At 36.4% G+C, this 26,900-nt stretch overlaps 1 protein-coding gene across 1 annotated transcript in view; it reads right to left on the bottom strand.

The window, feature by feature from the left end:
- LRP1B (LDL receptor related protein 1B) overlaps window positions 1-26,900 on the bottom strand; it is a 1,573,107-nt gene that overhangs the window by 461,807 nt on the left and 1,084,400 nt on the right. The window contains exon 32 of the mRNA XM_036421500.2: window positions 17,548-17,697. Within this exon, the coding sequence (XP_036277393.2) occupies window positions 17,548-17,697 (150 nt within the window). The remainder of the gene's footprint in view (window positions 1-17,547; window positions 17,698-26,900) is intronic.

Genomic DNA, 26,900 nt, shown 5'->3' with positions numbered 1-26,900 from the left:
CCATAACCAATGCACCAGGGTTGAAACAACAAATCCTCTCATTGTTTTATCATGTAATTGTTGACTGATTAACTATCCTGTACCCACCTATGTAAAAGATGTATGTGGTTATCATTTTACTTTTCATCTAATCTGAAAAGTTCTCCCTACCCCACCACTTTTCTTTCTCTTACCTTCTTAATCTATCACCAAAAGATTTCATGTAACCCACTAGTGTCACCTCTTTTTATTGTAATGTATAAAATAAGGTGCAAAACTGCTATTCTCTGGACCATTATTTCAATCCCTTGAGATTTTGCTTAATAACAGACACTTCCTCCTATTACCTGAAATGACCAGTCTGCAATCCTCTGTTCCCAGTAATCCATATATAATAGTACCCAGAAAACAGGAATCTCAGTACTCCTTGTCCTAGATATATATTTTTTTGATTATATTCAGATCTTAGTTTTCAGTTTTTAGAAAACTGAAAAAATGGGGAAAAAAGCTTAGAAGATAGTCATCATAACATAGAAGGCTCTGTGAACCATGAGACACTGAATAAAATAAAAAACCTAGGTATCTAACTAGATATTTCTGGGGGCAGGGGTGATACAATTGACATAATGACTATGAGAGAGGAAAAAACAAAAAAAAGGAAATAATTAAACCTTAAAAATGTGTCAACCATTAGGCCCAGAAATGCTACATCTAAAACTATACTCTTAGCTCTGCAAATAACTAGTTATATGGATAGTAATCACAATACCTATAATTACAATATATATAAGGTTTTAAATATATAGTTTTTTTTTAAAGCCTTAACTGTCCTAATATATAAAAAGCCAGGGGCCATGATGACCTAATGGCAGGCTGCGTGGGGCAACCAGGCCAGCAGGGAGGTTAGTGAGGGACAACCGAATGTCTGAACAGCAGGTTATGTGGGGCAAGGGGGCTGGCATGGGGGGCAGTTGGGGGCAACCAGGCTGGCTGGGAGGGCAGTTGGGGGTGACCATTACTATTTAAAATAATTTACTGTATTAGCATTCACATTATATAACTTCAACTTTGATTTCAATTAATTTAAATCATATTTACTGTATGTCTCTTGAACACTTTGTTTCTTTTAATATTGTATGAGAATTAACAAACTGGCATTTCATTCTGATTTAAACATACTACATGTTATAAAGTTTCCATATTTTTAAAATGCCACAATTGGCTGTTTTATCTTGGATAATTTACTATTCTGTCCTTATTACTAAAATATGAATGTCATTTTTTGTAGTTACTACCTAACCCTTGACACTGCCAAATAATACTGTAAAATTACTGATTAGAAATATATGTGTGGGTATGGATATAAATGTATTAAATTACTAGGAAAAGTTAAATAATAAATGCTGTCACAAATAAATAATTTTTGGTGCTCTCATTTGCCATGTTCCTGTCTTTCTCAAATAACTTAATATATCTATTCACTTGAAAATAAAAACATGTAAAAAATACACATTATAGCACATTTCAGCGGTGGGGGGGGTGGGGGGGAGTTGCCCATTTAGGTAATCAGTTACCAAAGTATTATGTCATTGCAACTCAATACATTCAATTGAATTGGATGGGATATCTGCCAACTAGCATACTCTTGAATAAGAAAATGAAAATAAAATTATTCATAAAATAAACACCATCTTGTTTATTGTTCATAAGGCAAACACATTGATTGATTGCCTCCCATGCACAGCCTGATCCCAAATCAAACCCACAACCTGGGAATGTGCCCTGACTAGGAACTGAACCAGTGACCCTTCTGTGACCCAGACAAAGATCAAACCAACAGAGCCACATGGGCCAGTGCATAAATTTTTTATAGTTGATTAAATCATCAATGTCATGTTTGAAATTTGAATCACAAAATAAATGAAAATGCATTTGCCTATATAAAGAAATTCAGAATTATATTCCTAATTTGATCAGATATTCCTAATTTGTGCCCTAATTTTCATACCTGGAAATCCACTAAATAAGGAACAAATCATGGTATAATGTTCCTAAATAAGGAACATATCTCTGAGATTGTTAACACATACAGTTCTCATCCTATTCAGAATTTAAGGAAAAATGGTCATCTTATTGGTATAAAAGTTTTTTGTTTTTTTTTAAGAAGAAAGAGTAGTATATATGGAGATGTGATTTTTGTCATTCTACCAAAGTATTCCCCAATTTTGATTAGATTTATCACAATCCCTATGAAAAATCAGGATGGAATGGTATAATGAATGTCTAGATTTAATTTGCATGGAAATGATTTGAAGGTATATTAATTATTAAAAATGACAATTACAAAAAATACGTTTCAAAGGAACAGTGGGGATAAATTTTCAAATAATACAATATGGTTAAATAAATTTTTCAAATTTATTGAAAGTACTAGAGGCCGGGTATAGGAAAATTCTGTGGGGAGGGTCCTCCAGCCCAGCCTCTGCCCTCTTGCAGTCTATGAGCCCTTAGGGAATGTCCTACTGCCAGCTTACAGTCAGACATCCCCTGCCTGAGACTGGCTTATGGCTGGGTGGTGCTCCCTCTGTGGGAACGCACTGATCACCAGGGGGAAACTCTGGAATTGAGTGTCTGCCCCCTGGTGGTCAGTGTGCATCATAGTGACCAGTTGTTCTGCCGTGTGTTCAATTTGCATATTAACATTTTATTATATAGGACTAGAGGCCTGGTACATGAAATTTGTGCATGGCTGGGGTGAGGGGGGAGATGAGTGTTCCCTGCACCCTCTCCAATCTGGGAATTTTGAGGGATGTCCAATCCCAGTGGGCCTGAACGGGCAGTTGGACAAACCTCTCACAATCCAGGATTGCTGGCTCCCAACCACTAGATTGCCTTCCTGCTTGATTGCCCCTAATCACTTCTGCCTACCAGCCTGATTACCCCCTAACCTAGGGGTGTCGAACTCAATCAGAGAAGGGGCCAAAATCTAAAATCCAGCCTAAATCGCTGGCTGAATGGTTTACTGAACAGTCATAAACTGTCATTGTGATGGAAACACAGCGGAGTGCAGTGATGACAGCGCGGTGCGGGCCACATTGCAAGGCCTGGCGGGATGGATTTGGCCCGCGGGCCTTGTGTTTGACACATGTGCCCTAACCACTCCCCTGCCAGCCTGATCGACATCTAACTGCTTCCCTGCTGGCCCGATTGCCCCTTATTGTCCTCTCCTGCAGGCCTGGTTGCCCCTAACTGCCTTCTCTTGCAGGCCAGGTCCCCCCAACTGCCCTCCCCTGCAGGCCTGGGTCCCCCCAACTGCCCTCCCCTGCTGGCTTGATTGCCCATAACTGCCTTCCCCTGTCAGCCATCTTGTGGTGGCCATCTTATGTCCACATTTGGGTAGCCATCTTTGACCACATGGGGGCGGCCATCTTGTGTGTTGGAGTTATAGTCAATTTGTATATTACATCTTTATTATAAGGATATGTTTGTTTATTTTTTATAACAATTCAGGTTTTATGTATTCTACTATCCATATAGAAATATTCTGATATATTATACAATATATTCCAATTTAAGGAGTCTTCAATATGTTTGCTGCCATCAAAAGCAATACTGGTGATTATGAAGTCAAATCCAACCTTTAAAAAACGAAAAATTTTCTTCTGGGTTGAAATCTTAGCAGTCCTAACCATTCTAAAGTATTATTTGTATCTTAGTATTGAACTAAAGAGTCCTCTTGTGAAGGTTTCTGAGACACCTACCTGTCCTTCTAAACCTCATGACTTCTTTTAGGCAAAGCTCTAATCTCTATTCTAAGATAACAGAATCATTTTCCTCCCATACATAATCTAATTAAGTCAATTCAGTGCAGAGTAACCCTATCATTGGCTTTCTGAGTACTGTCCATCTTTGATATATCTATATCAAGAGTTATATAAAACAATTATACTTATAATTTAAAAAACTAAACCATTAGTATTTTATGAAAAGAGCATATGATTTATAGTTGCTTCTCTTTTCCCATAATGCACAAGATATTCCTTACATAGAGTTTAAATTGGAATACTGTTAATTAAAATTAAATTAATATAGACATTTATTTTAACTTTGTAATACTTTTAATTTCCTCCCACAGTATATAAGACTATGCTGATACTGATTATGAAAGAGAAAATAAGAGAGATTTAAATATATTGAGGTTCAGTTACAATTTTTTTTTTAAATTTACTTATAGATAGTCCCAGAAAATACTATATGATCAGATATCATCTATCCCTGTCAAATCTGAGTTGGAGAAAATTGCCAAAGAGTTAAAAGGGCTCAAGTCTGATTAACTTCAGTTTAAATGAATAATGTTCACCAGATCATGACATGATATCAACTTATGTTACAGTCCAACCTCAGATAATACTTACAGTATATGGGTAGACTTCTGACATGACCTCCTGGTTCTCTTGATTCATTTTTAAGCTCTAATTAAAATGCTGTTGTAATTATATTAACTCAAAAATTGATAATAAATCTAAAGCATAGAGTTTTCCACTCTAAACATTTCACTATTTTTTCTGTTTAAATGAAAGGAGAGTCATGGGTCAATTGTATATAATAAAAGCCCAATATGCAAATTGTCCCTTTCACTGGGAGTTCAACCAGGGGTTGGACCTAGCCAGTCAACAGCCCATGGCCCCTCTCCTTGGCTGGCCCAACTTCAGCTGGCAGCAGCAGGCAGCTGAGAGAAGGGAGGCCCCAACCAGCAGCCATCAGCTGCTAGGTACCCTGCCCATGCATAAATTTCATGCACTAGGCCTCTACTATAAAATAATTATGTCTCTACTAAAAAAAAGTTATACATTTCCAAATTTGTTCATTTTTTTAGTGCATAAACATGAACAATATAATTTTTTTCTTAGAAATGATTCCAGAAAAGTTAACCTTTAGCAGTTTACAAAGGGAAAATAATCACTATTTAATTCTTGTAAATATGGTAAAGCTAAGATGACTTAATTATCCTATTTATGTTAATGAGACCATTCTCTGATCACTAATTATAATCTGGTTAAAAAATAGTACTACGATGCACTTTGGAATTGTAGTATTTACCCATTCTGTTTGGTGATTAGCATTAAGAAGAGCAACATATTGGAACATATTGCAATTTAAGGTGACAAAAATTGCTGGAATAGTATTGCATGTAGTCCTTCAGAGATTTCTCCTAGTACTTTTAATGTAAATTTTGATGGGCTATTAGTTTTCATTAATGGTGGTTTGAATACTAAGTGAAGACAACCATGTGCTATACTTAGTGCTGGGCAAATTGCCTGGATATATTTCATTTATTACTGTTACTTTAATGAATAGTGTTAATGGCAATTGCAAGACTGATGGCTTAGAAAATTTAAGTGGATATATTGAAGTTCATTGAACTAAGTGGCATTGGTCAGTGTACACTAAAATGTAACATCCTTTTTTGAACAATATAATTTGAATGCAGAATTACTTAAAGATATAGCATAATTATAGTGCTTTTAAAATAAACTGATTCATACATATCAAATTATATGTAAATGTAGTACATGTATAACAGTACAAAATCACTGGATCTTTTACTGAAAAGCGGTTGTAAACATAATTTTTAAGAAAATAGGGTATCATTTGAATTTTTTTTAATGATATATTTGCTGAACTTTATTTGTATTTTGTTAAGTGAACATGCTCATATAATTCAGGTATAAATACAACTATAATAATTATACAACTACCTAATATAATTTCACTGATGATCATTTATCTAAAACTGATGATATTTATCTAATTTCTTTAGAGACTCTTCATTTTAAAAAAAATTGTTCTCAAGCATTATATTTCATGGTTCATGAATGCTTCCCATTGAGTAATGTTTTATGAATATTTTATCTGGTCTCTAGAGATCATTCTCTCAAAAACAGACAATCTTTGAAAAACTAAGTAATTTTTTTTCTAAGTAGGTAATTTTAACTTGTGTAATACAATTCCATATACATATAAATCATTCAATTTTTAATTTTAGAAAATTTGAAGTTAAGGCAAGAAAACTAGAAGTTATTCAAAGTTAATTTTGTTCTGACTATAATTAGTATTTTCTTCATATGGCTGATTTTATGGTTTAATATTTTTATAAACATTAACCATAATAGCTTGAAATAATCATATTTATCATAATTTCTTTTCTTTTTTATTAAAATGCATAATCATTAATACTAGTAACAGTGTATATAATACAGTGGAAACAAAGCTGAATAAGTGAGGAAGAACTAATTTCATCATCATTAGTGATTTCATACACATGAAGGCTAAAAGCTTCCCGTTAGAGAAATTACTGCAGATTACTACTTTTAGCTCATTTGCATAAATTAACTATGTATTTTGTTTTAGTAGATACATTAATGGCTATGTATATACTCCCCTTTCAAAAGCAAATGTGTTTAAAAATATGGTCAAATAGTAAATTTGCAATTTCATTTCCTCTTCCTTATAAATTCTGTCTTCCTTATATGTTCTCCCCCCAGATACCTAAAGGACTCAGTCCCTCACTTCAAAATTTTGTTTATCATTTCTCCTGAAAATCGCCAAGGCCTGCTCCTTCTCAACCCACCTCTGCACTCTCTATTCCTTTGCCCTGGTTGAATTTTCCCCCTTAGTATCTTGCACCACCTGACAAACTTTATTCCCTTTATTTGCTTACACATTGTTCCTGGGTCCCCCTCCCCCATGCCAGGGAATCTCAGCACCTATTGACAGTGAATTGTTATGTCCTGCTGGATTCTAGCACAGAAATAGTGCCTGGCTCATTATTGGGACAGATAAGAATATTATGTGGCCCCGGCTGGCATCGCTCAGTTGGTTAGAGCCTTGTCCCTTACACCAAAAAGGTGGTGGGTTCAACTCCCAGTCAGGACACATGCCCGGATTGTGATTGTGAGTTTGATCCCCAGAAAGAACTGATCAATCCTTCTCTCTCTCTTTCTCCCCCACTTTCTCCTTCTCTCCTTCCTTCCCTTTCTCTATTAAAAATATTATATTTAATATTTGATACTTTATATAAGTATAGAATAAGTGTAAACATGAGACTAATCCTAGCCATTTTTCATTCAATTGTATTTCAAAAAAAAAAAAGAAAGAAAGAAAAAAGAACACGAACATAAAAGATATGTGTCTTCGTTCCATTCTCTGCCACTAAATCTTTCTCTTCAAGGCAGTTCCTACCATCACCTTTTATAAATGCCACGTTCACTTTTACTTTTTTATAGATTTCTATTTTAGCCAAAATTTGGGATGATAGATCTACAGTCACGATATCAGGCTTCATACTGTTAGTTGATTGGACTCTGAGGGTCAACAGGAATCATTTTGGTACAGAGCAGTTTTTTTAAGCTTACCACTATTAACATTTTGGGCCAAAGAGTTCCTTCTTATTATGGAGATGATGCTGTGTCTTATAGGATATTTACCAGTCTCCCTGCTTTGTCCACTAGAATGAGTAGTAACCCTTTCTACCCAGCACTGTGACTCTAAAATGAAGTGGGCCTAAGCCGGCAGTCAGACATCCCTCAAGGACTCCCAGATTGTGAGAAGGTGCAGGCTGGACTGAGGGAAACCAACCCCCAACCAAGTGCACGAATTTCATGCCCCAGGTCTCTAGTATATAATAAAAATTAAAGCAACATGTGCTAAGCTATTTGAACATCCTATTTTTAATTAAAATATATTTTGGATTATTGTTTGCTCAAATCAATATATAGATTTACCCCATTTTAATAGCTACACAAAATTTTATTTTACATATCTATATATAAAAGGCTAACCGACCATTTGACTGGTCAGTAGGTATGATGTGCATTGACCATCAGGAGCATATGCAAGAGCTGCCATGACTTGGCAGCAGTGGTTCTTGGGTGATGCACCCCAGAACCAGAGAGGAGGGGGTTCTCGCACCCCAGGACCCCTCAGGAGATGTCAGAAAGCCGGTTTTGGTCCAGTCCCTCAGACCAGGCCGAGGGACACCACCTGCCAGAGGGACCCCACTCACTTCACAGATGCACAGATGTGGAAGGCAAGAGAGGGACCACAAGAGATTGGCTCCAGGGCGTCTGGCCTGTCATGCCCTGACCTGCCCCACCGGCCACCTTCTAATTAATTTCTTTTCAAAGAACCATGATTTAGGAAGCTTGCTACACTATTTATAAACTGTTTAACCTGAGCAATTAATTCAGGCTGGCTGGACCTCAGCTGGAACCTCTGAAATAAGTAATGTTAATGGTTCCTCTCTCAGGGGATTGAAATGAGAAATGCATGAGTTAAGATCTGTAAATTAAACACTAGAATGCTTTATTTATTTAGACTATCAATTATCATTATTATTATTAAAGAGAATAATGCTGTTAGGCCCAGCTGTGAGAGACTAACTTTAGCTTAAAACATTCAAAACACCAGTTTTTCTTTTAGCTTTGGAACTCTTTCACTCCCTTATGTTTATGGGTACAATTTTCTTCTCCTTTCATTAATCTGTTTAGTTCCTTTGAGAACAAACAAAATCTAATGCATCCTTTCTTTTCTTGAACATCTAAGAACATATGTACATATAACATGTGCCAGAAACAGTTGCCTATATTGTACACATTTGTCCTGTTATTCATTTTCTTTCAATTTTAATTCAAGTTATTATATGTTAAAGCATCTTCTTTTCAAATTTATTTCAACACGTACAGTCATCCCTCAATATTCATGGCATGGTTTGATTCCAAGATGCCCCCAAGGATATCATCAATATCAATATCAATTCAGATGCTCAAGTCCCTTATATAAAACTAGGGGCCTGGTGCATGGCATTCATGCACTGGTAGGGGGGAGGGGAAGGGGTGGCCCTCAGCTCAGCCTGTGCCCTCTCACAGTCCGGGACCCCTCAGGGATGTCTGCCTGCTGCAGAGACTAGAGAGGCTCCCAAGCCACCGTGCTGTCAGCCATGAGCCTGGCTTCTGGCTGAGCAGCCCTTCCCCCGTGGGAGCGCACTGACCACCAGAGGGCAGCACCTGCATTAAGCATCTCCCCTCTGGTGGTCAGTGCGCATCATAGAAATTGTCATTCTGCCATTCGTTTGATTTGCATATTAGAGTTTGATTATATAGGATGCTATAGATTTGCATATAAATTATATTTGCTGCATGTAGGCTCCAACAGGGTATATATACACATCACTTCATTCATGTGGATTTAGCGGTGTGCTCAACTCTTAGCAAGCTCAATAAGATCAACCTTTGTTTTTTGGAACTTCCTGGGATTCTTTTTTTTTCTTGGACCTATAAGTAACTGAATCTGTGGGTGTGAAACCCAAAGATATGGAGAACCGACTATCTTTAAATCCTACAATATATGTAGGGTTGTAACCATTCCATATAAACATGTTCCTGATCTTATTGAAAATATAATTTGATTGCTGTGGCAGATGGTTTTCTGTGCAGAAGGCCATTGTTTTATTTATTCATACATTCTACTCCTACTTAATGAAATGTATTCAGTGTAAGCACCTCGCTGTGTGTCATGAATGATGCCTATATGAATAAAATGTGATCCCAAATTATGAAGAAATGAGACATGTTCACAATCCGAAAAGGAAAAAAAAAAAAACACACAACATTATACCACTTTAGGAAAATACATTTTTTCCCCCCATAGGAGAGAAAGAAATCTCAAATCAAACTGAGGTAAAATTGAAGTAGGCTTTAAAGGGTGGTATTTCCCCTATTAGGTATTAGGGTATCTAATAAATATGAAAAGTAGTCAAGACAGAAAAAGAGAGAGACAGATGGAAATAAGCAGGCATGGCTCACTCTCCCTCCTAGGAGCTGCCAGAGCCTGTCCCTTTTCCTTTTCCCTCCCTGTGACCCCTCCTCCCCCTAAAAAAGAAAGAAAGAAACAGGCGTGATCAGAGAGGGGAACACTTTGCCTGGATTTGCACCTGACTGACTGACGTGGGGGTAGAGGAGGATTAAATGAAAATAGTTATGACAGGAAAGGTTCTTCAGGGCAGTGAAAACAGCACTTAACTTTAATCAACATCTTTGAACTTGAATCTCAGAGGACAGGATTTTAATAAATCTCATTGACCCTAAGGTGACATACAACTTTTGTTGAATGAATAGGAAGACAGAATGAGCATTTCACAGTAAGTTGTGGATGCTATTTCAGCTCTAAAATATGAGAGCTGAGTAAGGAGTGCTACAGCAAGTCAGACCATGGCAGGGTCTGATCGTTTGGAGACCGGAGACACAGAGCGTGCACCGACATAAGGGGTTGCTGTATTAACCCATAAGAAAAGTCCAGTACTACCTCAGGAAACTGTAAAAGGAAACAAAACTACAGATCCAAGGGGAGAGCTCTCAGATTAGGAAGGGAAACTGGCAATTGAAGGAACAGAAACTCACGTTTCAGCCCCTTTTCACATTTAGAGGGAGAGAGACATTTAGTAAGTTTTGATTTTAAAAAGCAAACAAAAGCCCTGCACTTGGCAACAAATAAAGAGGACTTGCATTGCATGGAACAGAGAGAATGACTCCATACGGTTGACTATTGAAGTCAAGAATTCTGAAGCTATCAGACCTGCTCCATTGGCATAAGAAGACTAGGGTATGCCGAAACTGGTTTGGCTCAGTGGATAGAGCGTCAGCCTGCAGACTGAAGGTCTCTGGTTTGATTCTGGTCAAGGGCATGTACATTGGTTGTGGGCACATCTCCAGTAGGAGGTGTGCAGGAGGCAGCTGATCAATGATTCTCATTGGTGTTTCTAACTCTCTATCCCTCTCTCTTCCTCTCTGTAAAAAAATCAATAAAATATATATATATTTTTTTTTAAAAAAGAAGACTAGGGTAGAGGATCCTGTCAGACTAGATTTCAGAGGGACTCTGGGAGTGCTCAGTCTAAGGATCTTAGCAAGACAAAAGGCACCAGACTCACACCCTCACCCCATCGTTAATAATGCTCCATACTTGTCAAGACAACTGGCCATTATAATTTATCTTAGGAGGCTGTTGATGATTTCTGCATGCCAATTTTATGGGCTGTGTATTGTACACATATTTTTCAAATTTCTATTATTTTTAATATGTATATATTTGAAGGTTCATAACAAGCATATAAATTGAGTGCTAGAGATGGTTTATTTTAAATAAATCCTAATTTTAGTCACTATACCACACAATATTTTGCTGAAATGAATACAGATACAGATTTTTAAAAAGCATATAACTGAGAAAGTAGCTGAGAGAGCGTAAGTGTTACTGTAGGTAAAATATATATATATATATATATATATATATATATATATATATATATATATATATTGCCTTTAGATTAGAGTTCCTTTGAGTCAGCAGAGAGCCCAGGCGATTTTAAGAGCTTTCTTATCAAAACTCCAGTGGAAACACTAGAAACATTTTATCCCCGACAATATTAACATTATATCCTTTTTTTTTTTTTTTAATCCTCACCTGAGGATATTTTTTCATTGGTTTTTAGAAAGGGTGGGAGGAGGAGAGACAGAGAGAGAGAAACATCTATCTGAGAGACACACATCGATTGGTTGCCTCCTGCATAAGCCCAGACCAGGACCTGGGGCCAGGCCACCCAGCGAGGGGCCTGCAACTGAGGTAGGTGCCCTTGACCGGAATTGAACCCAGTTCAATTCAACTACCCTTTAGTTCACAGGCTGATGCTCTATCCCTGAACTGAACTGTCTAGGATTCCATTGGATTTTTTTTTTGACAAAGTGGAAGGGATGGGGACAGACAAAGAGAGGGAGAAACATGGATGTGAGAGAGACACATTGATTGGTTGCCTCCCACACACACCCCAACCGGACTTGGAATCAAAGGTGCAACAGAGGTACTTGCCCTTGACCAGAATTGAACCCAGGATGCTTCAGTCCTTGGGCCAATGCTCCAACAAATGAGCAAAACAGGTAGGGCAATACTGTATCCACTCTTGAGTAAATGAATATGACCTTCACATGCATATTCAGATGGTTCTGGAAGCATTTTAATCTGACAGCTCTGGCTTTCCTAGGGCAAACTACTCATGTGCTAGACTCTCCATAGCAACCATAATGGTTATTTCAAATTTGTGAAGTGAGCCTATGAAAAGTATGAGCAAATGTCCTTAAGGGTTACTTTCATTAAAGTTTTTCAAGGGCTCCCTAAAGAGCAAATTATTGTTTTGTTAACACCGATTTAAAACAAATATGGGCATAACCAAATCAAGGGAAGTTAACTCATTATAGGTTTGGGTTTATATCTGATAGGAGACTAAAAATGCACATAGAATATGCCTCTTTTATTCCTTGATAGACTCCAATAGTAGACAAAATTCAATATCCTTCTAATATTTATACATTAAGCTTATTCTGGCAAATTGCTACTTAAAACAAATCAATAGTGTAATATATTAAACTGCAATTAATAAGAAATAAATTTAGCAGAGAGCTTAACTGTTCATAGAAAATGCATAATTAAATAATATTTTTGGCCTTACCTGTGACTCAAAGTTTCTTTTATTTTAAAAATTTCACCAAGTGATTCAAAGATTAGATGGATGTTGAAGATAGCTACTTGGACATTTATACATTCTAAAGATAAGAAATTTAAACAACTCTATGTTGTAAACATCCACAAAACTCCTAACTAAATGTCAAAATTGAATAACTTTGCCAAACTTCTAAAGCAGATTATATGAATTCCGATTAGCATAACTTCACAAGTGAACTTTATTTTTATTGACCATTTTTGTCTCTCCTGTGTTGCTTCAACTTAGAGGATGATTTATTTTAAACTATTTTCTGCACCTTGAGTCAAAACATTAGTGATAAAATCATACAAGGTTTTTAGGACTTTGTAACTTATTTGGTCAAGGTTCATATTTTTGTAGAATAACTGTACCAGAACCATAGCTGGTTAATGAATAGTAGGAACCTAAAGTATACTTAATTAATTGATAAAAGTGATACATTTAGTAATTTTTAAAGCTTACCTTTAATTCTAAAAGTATGTTTTAATCATACAATGAAGACTATATGTAAATGATTCAGATATCATGGTAAAAGTAATTTCTCAAGATAATTTGGCCCCATACAAGTACAACAATAAAAGTAGATGTATAATTGAATTTCAATGAAAGTAACTGTTTATGCAATGGATTAGCAGGGAACAATAAATAAACATCTCATAAGATGTGCATGTAGTATAGAGCTTTAAATTTAAGCTTGTCACCTTTATAGTGCTGTGGACTCAAACCCTTTTGCTTTAGCAAAACTTGACAAATTATTACATGACTCATTTTAATGTACTATGTCAAGATCACTTATGATAAATAAGATACCAACCATTAAATTCACCAATGAGAGGTATTTTCTATTATTATTCAAGCAAGTTTGCTTGTTTGCTTGAATAATCCCCATACTCACTTCTATTTTAAATCAATGATCCATTTGCCCCAATAAAAAATACAGGTAAGTCATCATCCTACAATTTCCTGAATTGCATCTTAATTTTCTCCAAATACCAATTTCTGCCAGTACATTTGTTTTATTTGTATATTTTCACTCAGCTCCATGAATTGATTTTTCTAACTTTCTCTTCAATGTGAATACAATATATACAGTTTGCTCTCAAACTGAATATGCTGAATATAATACATAAATAACCCACAAGTCCTAATTTTATTCAATAGTTTTTATCTCCTCCTCCTCCTCCTCCTTCTCCTCCTCCTCCTCCTCCTCCTCACAAAGGCACCTAAAATTGAATGGCAACTTGATTAATTTGCATTTAACTCACTGTCTCCTGCAGATATTAAAGATCAAGAAAACACCAGTGTTATATGAAAAAGATGAACAAAAGCAAACAAATAAACTATACTTGAAAACTAGGTAATCAATAATTAAGTATATCTTACAGCATAAGCCATTTGAAAATCACATAAGAAAAATGTTTTAGAATATCATTATTTCATGAACCTGAAGTATATTTATTTAAAACATTCCTTTAAAAAAGGAGTTGCTAAATACTGAGGGGGAAAAATTAAGAAAAGTAAGTAGTAGACAAAAATTTACAGCTACAAGCTATTGTATTTAAAAGCCAAAACTATTGTATTTGCTAACTCTCACAGTTGGAAAAAGACAATTGACATGGTCTTTTTTTTTTTTTTTTTTTAATGAGGAATAAATTTTCAAAGTTACAACCTAGTCAGCTTATATCTAATAACTGGAAATATGTCTTAGTTTAGGCTACTATAACAAAAGTGGCAAAAAAAGAAAAATTTCACAGCCTACTCCACAGAAAGGGTTTCTCACAGTTCTGGCACCTGGAAGTCAAAGAGCATGCTGCCATCACTTCTGTGCTCTAGAGAGAGGCTAACATTCTGGCCTCTTCTTGGAAGGACACTAGTCCATGTGGGCTGTCCAGTCACAGTCTAATAGCCTTCCAAATGCCCCCACCTCCACACACCTTCAGGGCCTCCACGTACAATTCAGGAGAACACAGACATCAGCCCACAGCAAAAGGCATCAAGAGTACTCGTCAACTGCCATTGGACATGATGTGCAAATCAATCCTGACAAGGTAAATGCTGTTCCTTGACACAATGGAGAAAAGGTAAAGCACAGAAGGTGCTGCATGTGAAGCATGCACCTTCTGCACTCCCACCTGTGCCTGCTGGCTGGGTGTGGGAAGCATTCAAGGAAGTAGCAGTGGCACCTGATAGCATTTCAGTCCTGGAGAGAGCTGCCCCCCTAGTCATCCCCTACAGTTAGACTATTCAGGTCCTCTCCATGTGTCCCTGGCACTTCTGGTGCTGCTGTCTCTTTGCTAGAGTGTAGGGTTTGTATTCATGAGAGAGTGAGTCTATGCTCATGCCTTTAATAGCAGCCTTAAGTGTCACCTGGATAAAATCCTTGCTAATTTTCACAGCCAGATATTCTGGGTACTCCTAATCTCTGCTCTCTTGCTCTGTACTAGGGAGCCTAGTGTGGAGATGGGACCCCTTGCTCCTCAGGGATATCTGTAGCTGAGATATCCCTCTCAATTCCTAACCATGACACCTGGGTATGGGATATGCCCATTTTGTGTCTCCTCCCTTCCTACCAGCCTCAATATGGTTTCTTCTTTATATCCTTAGTTATCTGAGTTTTATTCAGCTAGTCTTTAGGTGGTTCTCAAGGGTAGTTGTTCTATATTTTAGTTGTAATTTTAATATGGTCATTGGAGGACATGAGCCCAATGTTTACCTAATCTACCATCTTGATCAGGAAGAATTAACATAATTAAAATATCCATACTACCCAAAGCAATCTATAGAGTCAGCACAATAGGAAATATACCAAAGACATTTTTGTCACAGAACTAGAACAGATGATCCTAAACTTTATATGGAACCACAAAAGACCCTGAATAGCCCAAGCAATCTTGAGAAAGAATAGAGTTGAAGGTATCATGCTACTTGATAAGCAAATTATACTATAAGACTATAGTAATCAAAACAGCATTCTACTGGCATGAAAACAGACATATAGATCAACAGAACAGAATAGAGAGCCCAGCAATAAATCCATGCCTATATGGTCAATTAATGACAAAGGAGGCAAGAATATACAATGGAGTAAAGACAGTCTCTTTAGTACATAGTTTTGGGGAAATTGGGCATATACATAGAAAACCATAAAACTAGATCACTTTTTTACATCCTATACAAGAATAAAGTCAAACTGGATTAAAGATTTAAATGGAAGATTCCAAACCATAAAATTCCTAGGAAAAAAACAAACAAACACATAGACAGTAAACTCTCTGGCAATGCTCTCAGTAATATTTTGGTAATTCTCAAATATATAAACTTTTAATTACTATATTTGTTATGGTGTAACTATTTTAGGAAACCAAGAGCTGTACCCATGTGAGACAGTTAACCTAATTGATAAATGGTGGGTGTGTTCTGACTGCTACAGCAGCTGGCTGTTCTCCATCCTTTTCCCTTTTATTAGACCTCCCTATTCCTTGAGGCACAATAATATTAAAGTTAGGCCAATTTATAACCCTGTGATGGCCTCAAAGTTTTCAAGAGAAGGGAAGAGTCGCACATGATTAAATCAAAAGCTAGAATGACTAAGCTTGGTAGGGGAAAAAAAAAAAAAAAAAAGCATGCAGAATGCCTAGACAGGTCCAAAGCTCCATGTTTTGGACCAAACAGCCAAGTTGTGAAAGCAAAGGAAACGTTCCTGGAGGAAATGAAAAGTGCTTCTCTTTTAGTGAGCTGACTTGTTGCTGAACTCACCCCCAGTGAAGATGCTGGGAAGGTTGTCGAAATGACAAACAAAGGATTATCATGGGAACTTAGTTGAGAAAGCAGTGGCAGTTGGCAAAGCAGTCTGAGAGCATTAACTCCAATCGTGAATGCTCTACCATGGGTAAAATGCTATCAAACAGCATACCATCCTACGCAGGGGTCCTCAAACTTTTTAAAGTGGGGGCCAGATCACGGTCCCTCAGAGAGCTGGAGGGCCAGACTATATGAACTACTAATTCCTACTGTAACACCTCGGCTGCGCTCACTGCCCAAAAAACCTGGCGGGCCGGATCAGACTCCTCTGCGGGCCGCATGTGGCCCGCGGGCCGTAGTTTGAAGACGCCTGCTACAGAGAAATCACTATAACAAGAAGACTCAATTGATGTGACAAATGTCATTATAGCCCTATTTTTAGAAATTGCTACAGCCACCAGGACTTTCAGCAACCACTATCCTTATCAGTTGTCAGCTGTTGGCATTGAGGCAAGACCTTGCACCAACAAAACCATCACACTTGATGAACTCAGATGATGGTTAGCCTTTTTAGCAATAATGTATTTTTTTTAAATTTAGGTATATACATTGCTGTTCTAGACATAATACTATTACACACTTAATAAACTACAGTATAGTGCAAATGTAACTTTAGTATGCATTGAGAAATCCCCCCCCCAAAATTGTGAGACTCACTATCTAGCAATATCAGCTTTATTGTGGTGGTTTGAAACCCATCCTGCAATATCTCTGAGGTATGCCTGTATAGAAAAGACTTATTTGCTGGAGAATAATTTCTATCATTGTTCAATGGACCCTGTGGCCTTGTCTCCTGAATTATCTGCATGGATCAAGCTATCCTTTGTAAGTAGAGATAAGCCACATTTGCTATTGTGACAAATGCACAAGGCCCTTAGACTTTAAAACACTTTAGTAGAACATAAAAAATAATCATAAAATAAAACAATTCACAGTAATCCAAGAATCAATAATAGTAAAGTCCCTGATGTGTATAATGTTACAAGTCTGTTTGCTAATGTGAAAAAAAAAAAGAAGAAGGGAAAAACAAAAAACAAAAAAAAAACACCCTCCTAGAGATGTGCAATTTAAATGTGGAATTAATGGAGCAGTGACTCTTCTCAGCTTTTAACTGATCATAATTAATCAACCCCCAATCAATAATAACATCCTCACTATAGAACCACTGTACTTACCCATGATGGTTAGGGCTGTAGCTTTTGTTAATTCTTCTTTCATTGACTCTATTACTTCTAAATTACCGCCATCTAGGTTGCATCTATTTATGGTTCCATTTCCGGAACTGATCCAATAAAGCTTGTTTTCCACATAGTCTATCGATAGACCTGTAATTAAATTATACATCTTAAACATAAGGGTAGCCACTTAAATTGCAATACTCGCCTAGTACTAAATTTGAGGCAGGGAAATATGTTGCAATCTCAGATTTTGTCTGAAAAATATGAGGTCTAGCTAATGGAAAATACACAGGGGTGGGCAAAAGCAAGTTAATAATATATAATATAATAAATAATAAATAAATAATACAAAGATAAATTCTGTTTTGCATACTTACAACTGTAAATTTATTTTTGTGCATACATATGTGTGTGTGTGTGTGTGTGTGTATATATATATATATATATACATATATATATATATATATATATATATATATATATATATATACTGTTTTAACTTCCTGTGAAACAATATTCTTTAACAGGCACTTAACCATTATCTCTGTTGATTATCACAACCATCTTGTGACACTGAGTTCTACATATAGGGAGAATAATATAAAGAACAGTTAGAAACCGAGTCCCTAAATAGTAGATGATTATCCCAGAAATTTTAATAAAAGTTCTATTTCCAAAATGACTGCCTGTCCTCTTATTATACTAGTTGGCTTCATAAAGCTTTAAAGTGTAATATTCACTTATGACACTGATTTGACTTATATAACATACAATCCCTCTTCTACTTCTAGTAAAATTTACCTTATGCACATAGAGACTTAAATAGGAGGTTTCAACTTTTTTCAAGTAAATTCAAAGTTGGAAGAATGTCAGGAATTAATCATTTTACTGATTTATTGAATCCCATGGGGATCATTTAGGGGCTGCTTAGAAAGATAAACCATTCAACAAGTAAATGAACTAAGCCAAAGTCACAATGTGTCAACCTAGGTTACCTTTATTATATTTTACTAGAGGCCCGGTGCATGAAATTCATGCATGGGAGGGCTTGTCCTTCAACCTGGCCTGTACCCTTTCCAATCTGGGACCCCTCCAGGGACATCCCTCTCACAATCTGGGACCGCAGGCTCCTAACCGCTCACCTGCCTGCCTGATTGCCCCTAACTGCTTTTGCCTGCCAGCCTGATCCAACCTAACAGCTCCCCTGTTGCCTGATTAACACTTAACTGCTCCCTGCTGGCCTGATAGCCCACAACTACCCTCAGCTGCCGTGACCCACCTCCTCCATTAGGACCAGCCTCCTCCATGCCACACAGAGCCGAAGGGCCCCCAGGCCTCACCATGCAGAGCGGCCCCCAGGCCCTGCCTCCACTGTGCATGCAGCCATCCTGTGGTGGCCTTCTTGTGAGGGCATCACACAAGAGTGTGATGCCACCTAGGCTTTTATTATATAGGGTGGACCATTACATTGGCGTGGTATTTATGATTTTTAAAGTCTCAATACATGTACATTTTGATTGCTGAGGGTTCTTAGTTCCCATCTATTTAATTACATGCATATTAAATAGGCTTGGGATCTACTATTACATTATAACAATAACTCTGTGGCTCCATTTTGGTCATCTGTGATCCAGAACAAGGTAGATCACAGGTATTATATTCCTAAGTTATATATGGTAAACTCTCTGAGATCTCCCTCAGAGAATGGATTGAACAAACCACAAAAAAAATCCTCCTCATAAAAAAATATCTAATTTTTTAATATAAAAAAAGAAGGAAGGGAGGGAGGAAAGAAAGGAGAAAAGGACAAAGGGAAAAGGGAAGTATGGTAGGAAGAAGGGAAGGAGGAAGGGAGGAAGGGAGGGAGGGCAGACAAATGAAAAGAATTACAAGTTCAAGTGCAATGAGAGAGGATTAAAACAGCACAAACTTCTCAACTATAGATAGACCCAGGTCAGACAGTGGAATTGACTTATCAGAGCAGTTTTAATCAAGTAGAAATAATTCAACAAGTCTATAAAATATATCAGGGACTTACTGGTATGTTTTGCTAATAGAAGTCTAGATGGTTCACCAGAAAATTCACAATGCACAAAATTATATATTTCAAGGGAGACATTTTCATTTTTTTGTCATTTTTTTATTGTTTTATTTATTTATTTATTTATTTGTTTATTTATTTATGACCATGATGAGTGATTGTTTTTAATATATATATATATTGTTTTTTTACAGAGAGGAAGGGAGAGAGATAGAGAGTTAGAAACATCGATGCGAGAGAAACATCGACCAGCTGCCTCCTGCACACACCCTACTGGAGATGTACCCACAACCAATGTACATGCCCTTGACTGGAATCGAACCTGGGACCCTTCAGTCTGCAGACCGATGTTCTATCCACTGAACCAAACCAGTTTCAGCGATAAGTGATTGCTTTTAATCACAATGGAAAAATAATTAAATCATGACTATCACAGTCATATTTTATGGTGTAACATTTTCAGGGCAAAACTCTACTCACCATTCAATGTTTTATGAGGGAAAGTTGGTTTCTCTGCAGGTACCTAAGTGCATCTTTTCGAGTATTAAAAAGAATTTCTAGTGGTTTAAGCCACTCAATTTCCAGAAGTGCTCTATTTCACTGTCTGCTTAGTTGACTATCTAAAGCACATAATTCCATCTAATAATTAGCAATGAAGATACCTTACTACCAATTTATGATACATTTGTAACCCCAAACTTTCTGTTGCTGAATTTTCAATAAAAATTGAATAAACAAATACATTCATGAAGAATTCCCTTTAGGAAATTATCTATCCTTCTGTGTACTTTAAATTTTCTCTCTCAATCAAGCCAAATCGTCAGAGAACAATATACATTTTTATATCTCTGTGTTTTTGTCCCTCTCTGAATCTCCTGTGGAACTGAGCTTTGGCATTATGCCCTTGGCTTAAATGAAGGATGCTATAAGAAGTAGCCATAAGAAAAAGACTGTTATAATTCCCAGGATACAGTATCTGAAAGCAGTACTTCACACAGTGACCTCTTTATATAAGGACCCATGGGAGAAATTTCTTTCAGGGCTCAGTGCCAGGAAGAGCTATATATGGAACCTATAAAATTGTAACGGGTCATATTTCTCTCTTTGCTTTGGCCGCAAAGAAACTGAAGAGTCCGATTGTGAGCCATATACAGCAGTTGTAAGAAACCACATTTATACTACTAATTTTACTCCTGGCTTAAGTAGAATAGTCTATTATTGTACTTAACCTTGGGTTTTAAAATCAGAATTATTCCTATTTTTCTTAGGGAAAGCCTTTAAGTTTCCTTAACGCCTCTTTTGAAGGAGAGAGGAGAGGGCATTTCTACTGACTGCGTCTAACTTCAAATTAGTCTGTGATGCCCGTCAGAACTTGCTCCTCCACTTAACACCCTGCCGTTTCTAGAGTCGGACTCGCGCTAGGTAAAGCAGTTATCAGAGAGAGCAGGAAAGTCACACAGTTTGGGTCAAAGATCCCCAGTTCACCACTCAACACCTTTGTGTCTGAACTGTGAGTGCCTAGAGGGAAGGAGCTGTGTCACTGATCTTTTATCCTCAGTGCCTAGCATGATGCCTAGAGCAAAGGAAAACATTATAAACATAGACTGGATAAGTGAATTATTTAAAATAATCTCATTATTAAAATGATAAGTTCTCTTCAGGAGTTCTCCCTAGTGAAGTTAAATTAAAATAATTATATCAATATATATATAAATATATAATTATTTTAATTTATATATAATTTATATTTTAATTCAGATGAACACACAATATTTTCTCAGTGATAGAGGCACACCAAGATTGAAACTTCTGTTCTGTGAAAGCCAATAAAAGACATGCTTCAGTCAGAAAAAAAAGTATTTGTAATCTCCATACCCAACCAAATACTAGTATCAACAAAAGAATTCTCAGAACTCAGCAGTTTAAACAAAATTATAAAATAGGCAAAAAAAAAAAAAAAAAAAAGTGGACAGGCATGTCACAGAAATAAGATATACAGATGGCAAGCAAACAAGCACATGAAAAATATGTTGAGTATCATACAAAAATTAATGAATTAAAACCTTACAGGACTGGCTAAAACAAAGGTACTCATGAAATTATATGTTAGTGAGTATGCAAAGAAAAATTGGATCACTGACACACTGCTAGTAAGAATGTATAGCCACTCTGGAAAAAAGCTTTGCAGTTTCTTATAAAATCAAGAATACTGCTCCCTTAGGACCCAAAAATTGCAACCTTAGGAATTTATTAGGGAGAAATTAAAGCTTATATTTATATAAAAACCTGTACTTGAATATGCATAGTTTTATTTGTATTAGTCAATAATTAGAAACATCCCAAATCCTTCAACAGGAGAAAGATTAAGTAGTACAGTGTATACTATATCCTCCTATCTAATAAAAGAGTAATATACAAATTGACCATTACTCCAACACACAAGATGGCTGCCCCCATGTGGACACAAAATGGCCACCACAAGATGGCCAGCAGAGGAAAGCAGTTGGGGGAAACCAGGCCTGTAGGGTAGGGCAGCTAGGGGTGACTAGGCCTGCAAGGCAGTTAGGGGCAACCAGGTAGGCAGGGGAGTGATTTTGCATCAATAAAGCTGGCAGGGAAGTGGATAGGGGGTGATTAGGCTGGCAAGCAAAAGCCATTAGGGGCAATCAGGAAGGCAGGCAGGACAGCAGGGCCCTACCGTGATCAGGCCTAAATGGGCAGTCAGACATCCCTCAAGGGGTCCCAGACTGGAGAGGGTACAGGCTGGACTGAGGGACACACACCCCCATGCATGAATTTCATGCATCTGGCCTTTAGTGTACATATAATAGTATACTACTCACTCATAGAGAAGAAAGAACTATTGATACATGGAACAATTTCAATGACTTTCCAAGGATATAAGCCTAGTAAAAAAGCCAATCCAAAAGGTTATGTACTCTATGGTTCTATTTATATAACATTTTAAAATGGTAAAATTTTACAAATGGATGACTGATGGTATGTGGATGGCAGTAGGATAGGGGTAGATGAGGTCATAAAAGGGCATTATGGTTGCATTGGAATTATGCAGTATCCTGACTGTGGTAGTAAATATAGAAATCTACTAATGTGATAAAATTATAGATATAACTACAGAAACAAAAATTAGTACGAATAAAGCATAAAATATGAATAATATGGTTAGAATGTATTAAGTTCAATATATGGGTTGTAATTTGGCTGGTATGGCACAGTGGTTGAGCATTGACCCATGAACCAAGAGGTCCCCGGTTCAATTCCCAGTCAGGGTACATGTCTAGTTTTCAGGTTCAATCCCCAGCAAGGGGTGCAGGAGGCAATAGGTTGATGTCTCTCTCTCATCAATGCTTCTATCTCTCTATCCCACTCCCTTCCCCTCTCTCTGAAAATAAATAAAACATTAAAAAATAAAAAAGAATATATATATATATATATATATATATATATATATATATATATGTTTTAATATTGTGCTATAATTTTACATAATGTTTCAATTGGGGGAAATTAAATGGAGTGCACATGGGACCTCTCTGTATTACTTTTTATAATAGTATATGAATCTAATTTCCTCTCAATAAAATTTTCATTTAAAAAGGAAAACATGGCCGAAGCCGGTTTGGCTCAATGGATAGAGCGTAGGCTTGGGGACTGAAGGGTCCCAGGTTCGATTCCGGTCAAGGGCATGTAGGGGGTGTGCAAGAGGCAGCTGATCGATGCCTCTCTCTCATCTATGTTTCTAACTCTCTATCTCTCTCCCTATCTGTACAAAATCAATAAAATATATTAAATAAATATATAAATAAATAAATAAATAAATAAATAAATAAATAAATAAATAAAAAGGAAAACATGCTATTCAACAACTAGTTGAGTATGTACAGGATCAGAAAATGCCACTCCAAATTATACCATTTTGGCTTAAAGATTATTTTGAGTCAAAGACATTTGAGAAATAGCAGATTCACTCAGTCCTTCCCCATTATTTGCCTAAAAGCAGACTTAGAATTTTTATCACTAGTCTAAACTGATCATCCTAGATGGCACTGAGAGGAATCTACATAACAAAGCTCACTTTACAACACTTATTTTCCATTAGTTTTCCTCAGTGTTACCAACCCAGTTTGTCTCCCTTGGAAGTGTAAAACACTTGATCTTCCATTGTTCCAGACAGAAAACATTGGAGGACAAAGAAAAAAAATATATATATTTCCCCTTTTATACTACCCAAATTTTAAATTGATCTAAATTCTTCCTTGGAATTATCCTTTTCAATTCACTGAGTTTTAAGAAGTCATTAATACCATACAGAATTATGGAGATAAGTTAATTAACTTAGTTTCTTTTGCTTATCATATCAAGCTAAGATTTTATCATCTCCTCCATTCTCTGGCACATATATTATTGTATCTGGGATAATTTATTATTTCAAGCTTGATGACTGGAAAAAATTATGTGCCTCATAAAAATAGCACGTGAAGAAACAAAGGAAAGGCCAAGACAAGTGACAGAATGTTTCTTGAGAAGAGTTGTGTTCTAAAGTATTATTTTAAAAGCTTTAACTCTAATAGTTGTATAATTTTCCAATATATTTAATAGCGTGATAGGTAAAGTGGAACAAAATACTTTTAAAAGCACTGGATTGTGTAATTTTAGTATTTTTTAAATTATAGTTCCTGTCAATAATGTTAAATATTTCCTTATGTTACACATTTTTTCCCTATCTACACAGTAATATTCAGTTTTCTAGATATATCACACTATTTTGTTATCTATTTACTCTTTCTGATAAGAATAAGGAAAACCCTATTATACTTGTTTACTCTTTCTGATAAGAATAAGGAAAACCCTTTGTCCTATCAGTTCTTTAAAAACTAAAGAATAATCCTGGCCAGTGTTGCTCCTTTGTTTGTAGCACTGTCCCATACACAAATGGTGGTGAATTCAATTCACAGTTAGAGCACACAGCCAGGTTGTGGGCTTCATCCCAGTCAAGGTACATGTGGAAGGTAATTAATTGATGATTCCCTATTTCTATTTTTCTCCTTTCTCTCTCTAAAATCAATAAAAATAAATAAATATATAAAAATTTACTACATAAATAAAGTATGTTTAATCTTTCAAGATCTAGTTGAAATTTCAAACTACCACCAATTTGGTTACAACTCATCTCTATTTTCCTTCTCCACAAAGAAATACTGTTTTCTCTATTTTTGTGGTACCCAATCATGTTGACTTTATAGTGTCTGGAAAACAGTACTTATGAACAACAATAAGTGGTTTGGTTTTGCTTAACTTGACTAAAAATTTTATCAAATGGTTTGTAGTTATCTGTGTCTTTTTCATTCACTAAACCATGACCTTCCAGGTTTTATTTTCAGGGTACAGTACCTAGTATATGCTTCATAACTTTTTTTTTCTTAAATCCTTTTTACATTAATCTTTAAAAATGAATAAATGAGTGATCAGAGGAAACATACATTTCAATTATTTGTGTATGTAAGTATAATGTAATTTTAATATTGCTTTGTCAATTTCTCTAATCTTTTAAAAAACCTATTGTTAACATTTTTTTTTTTTTTTCCCCGTGCCAGACTAGAGTCAAGCTCAACAGGGTCTTCTTTCCCCGCTGATTCCGCCAAGCCCGTTCCCTTGGCTGTGGTTTCGCTGGATAGTAAGTAGGGACAGTGGGAATCTCGTTCATCCATTCATGCGAGTCACTAATTAGATGACGAGGCATTTGGCTACCTTAAGAGAGTCATAGTTACTCCCGCCGTTTACCCGCGCTTCATTGAATTTCTTCACTTTGACATTCAGAGCACTGGGCAGAAATCACATCGCGTCAACACCGCCGCGGGCCTTCGCGACTATTGTTAACATTTATTTTGAGGTGCACAGACTTATAGTACATTAATTACACTCCATACCTAATAAAGTAACTATAATGAATACTGCGTGTGTATAAATAACTGCATTATCAGGCAAGAAAACATACCCAGGATTTTTTTTTTTTTTTTAAATGAGACTCCTTGAATTCTTTTGATGGTCTAAAAAGTGCTTATGAATGTTATCCATGAATAGATTGCAAAATCCACATGATGTGGCATATGGGTTGAAATTATTAAATAATAAAATGTGTTTAGGTTTCAAGAAGGTGTACTTGAAGGTTGAATAAACAAATGACTTTCGGTTAAGGTTGCATTAAAAGTAAAGGGAAAACATCAAGGAAATAAAAATAGTGTGCACAAGATTCTTAAGAACAAGCCACGAAGGGCAATGTTGATTGGCAGGCCACGCTGCTTTATGAGGCTTGAAGGATAAAATCCATAATATGTAAACATTTTAAACATGGAAATGGCTTTAACTAGTAAATTAAAATCCTCTGTTATGCAAACTGCTCTAAGCACTTAATGTAGCCAAGACAGAGCAATAAATCTTAACTGAGAATATTCAATTCAACAATGGATAACTGGAAGGTTGATTTCTATGTAACAGAAACAAAGTTATTCAGCCCGAACTGCCTGGAGGCTGTAATTACTTAGTCTTCAGTGATACTCAAAAAATGTTATGCTGGGTGTTCCGATAAGATTATAATGCACTTCTATTTCAAGTGTATCACGCATATGGATTTAACAGCAAGCAAGCAAGGGAAATCCAGTGAGACAGAATATAACAGCAATTTCACAAACTGGAAAGCCTGCATATCACTGACTTCCTGTTTAAATCTAGCATTGGAAGATTCAGAAATAATTGTGTGGCCCAATAATTGGCACGTTGGTTCTTGCATATGCCTGGCTGTTTAGGAAAGCTGACTGCTGAATCCTAATTGAGCACATATTTCTCAGCAGCACCCAAGCTCTGGATTTCCCCCAACCCTCCATACTAGAAAGAGTACCAGTTCCATTTCCTGATCTTTGCTTGAGGTCAGGTACTTGCTATATGAAATGAGCATTTCTGGGCATAACATATTTGCTAAGATTTATTATGGTTTTCAATATAAGATAAAATGGTATTTTAATTCTAACTCTACCACTCATCACCACAACTAACTTCTTTCAACAAACCTGTTTCTAAATTCATAATCGTTTAAGAAAGACTTCCAGAAGTGATTACTGCAAGATGATTAATGCAAAGCATTTTACTAGTGCTTGACGTATTCTAATTGCTTAAAAAGTAGTCACTGTAATTATGTTGTTTTTGTTTCCAAAGTGATGATGGTTCTGCAGTAACATACTTCCCAGGCTAAGTGCATGCAACACAAAGATCCAGTTTCATGGTAAGAATATAA

This window comes from Pipistrellus kuhlii, unplaced genomic scaffold (genome assembly GCF_014108245.1).
Source record: "Pipistrellus kuhlii isolate mPipKuh1 unplaced genomic scaffold, mPipKuh1.p scaffold_m20_p_7, whole genome shotgun sequence".
NCBI classification, from domain to species: Eukaryota; Metazoa; Chordata; class Mammalia; order Chiroptera; family Vespertilionidae; genus Pipistrellus; species Pipistrellus kuhlii.
Note: the sequence above shows the minus strand (reverse complement) of the source record. Positions and strands in the feature narration are given on the sequence as shown.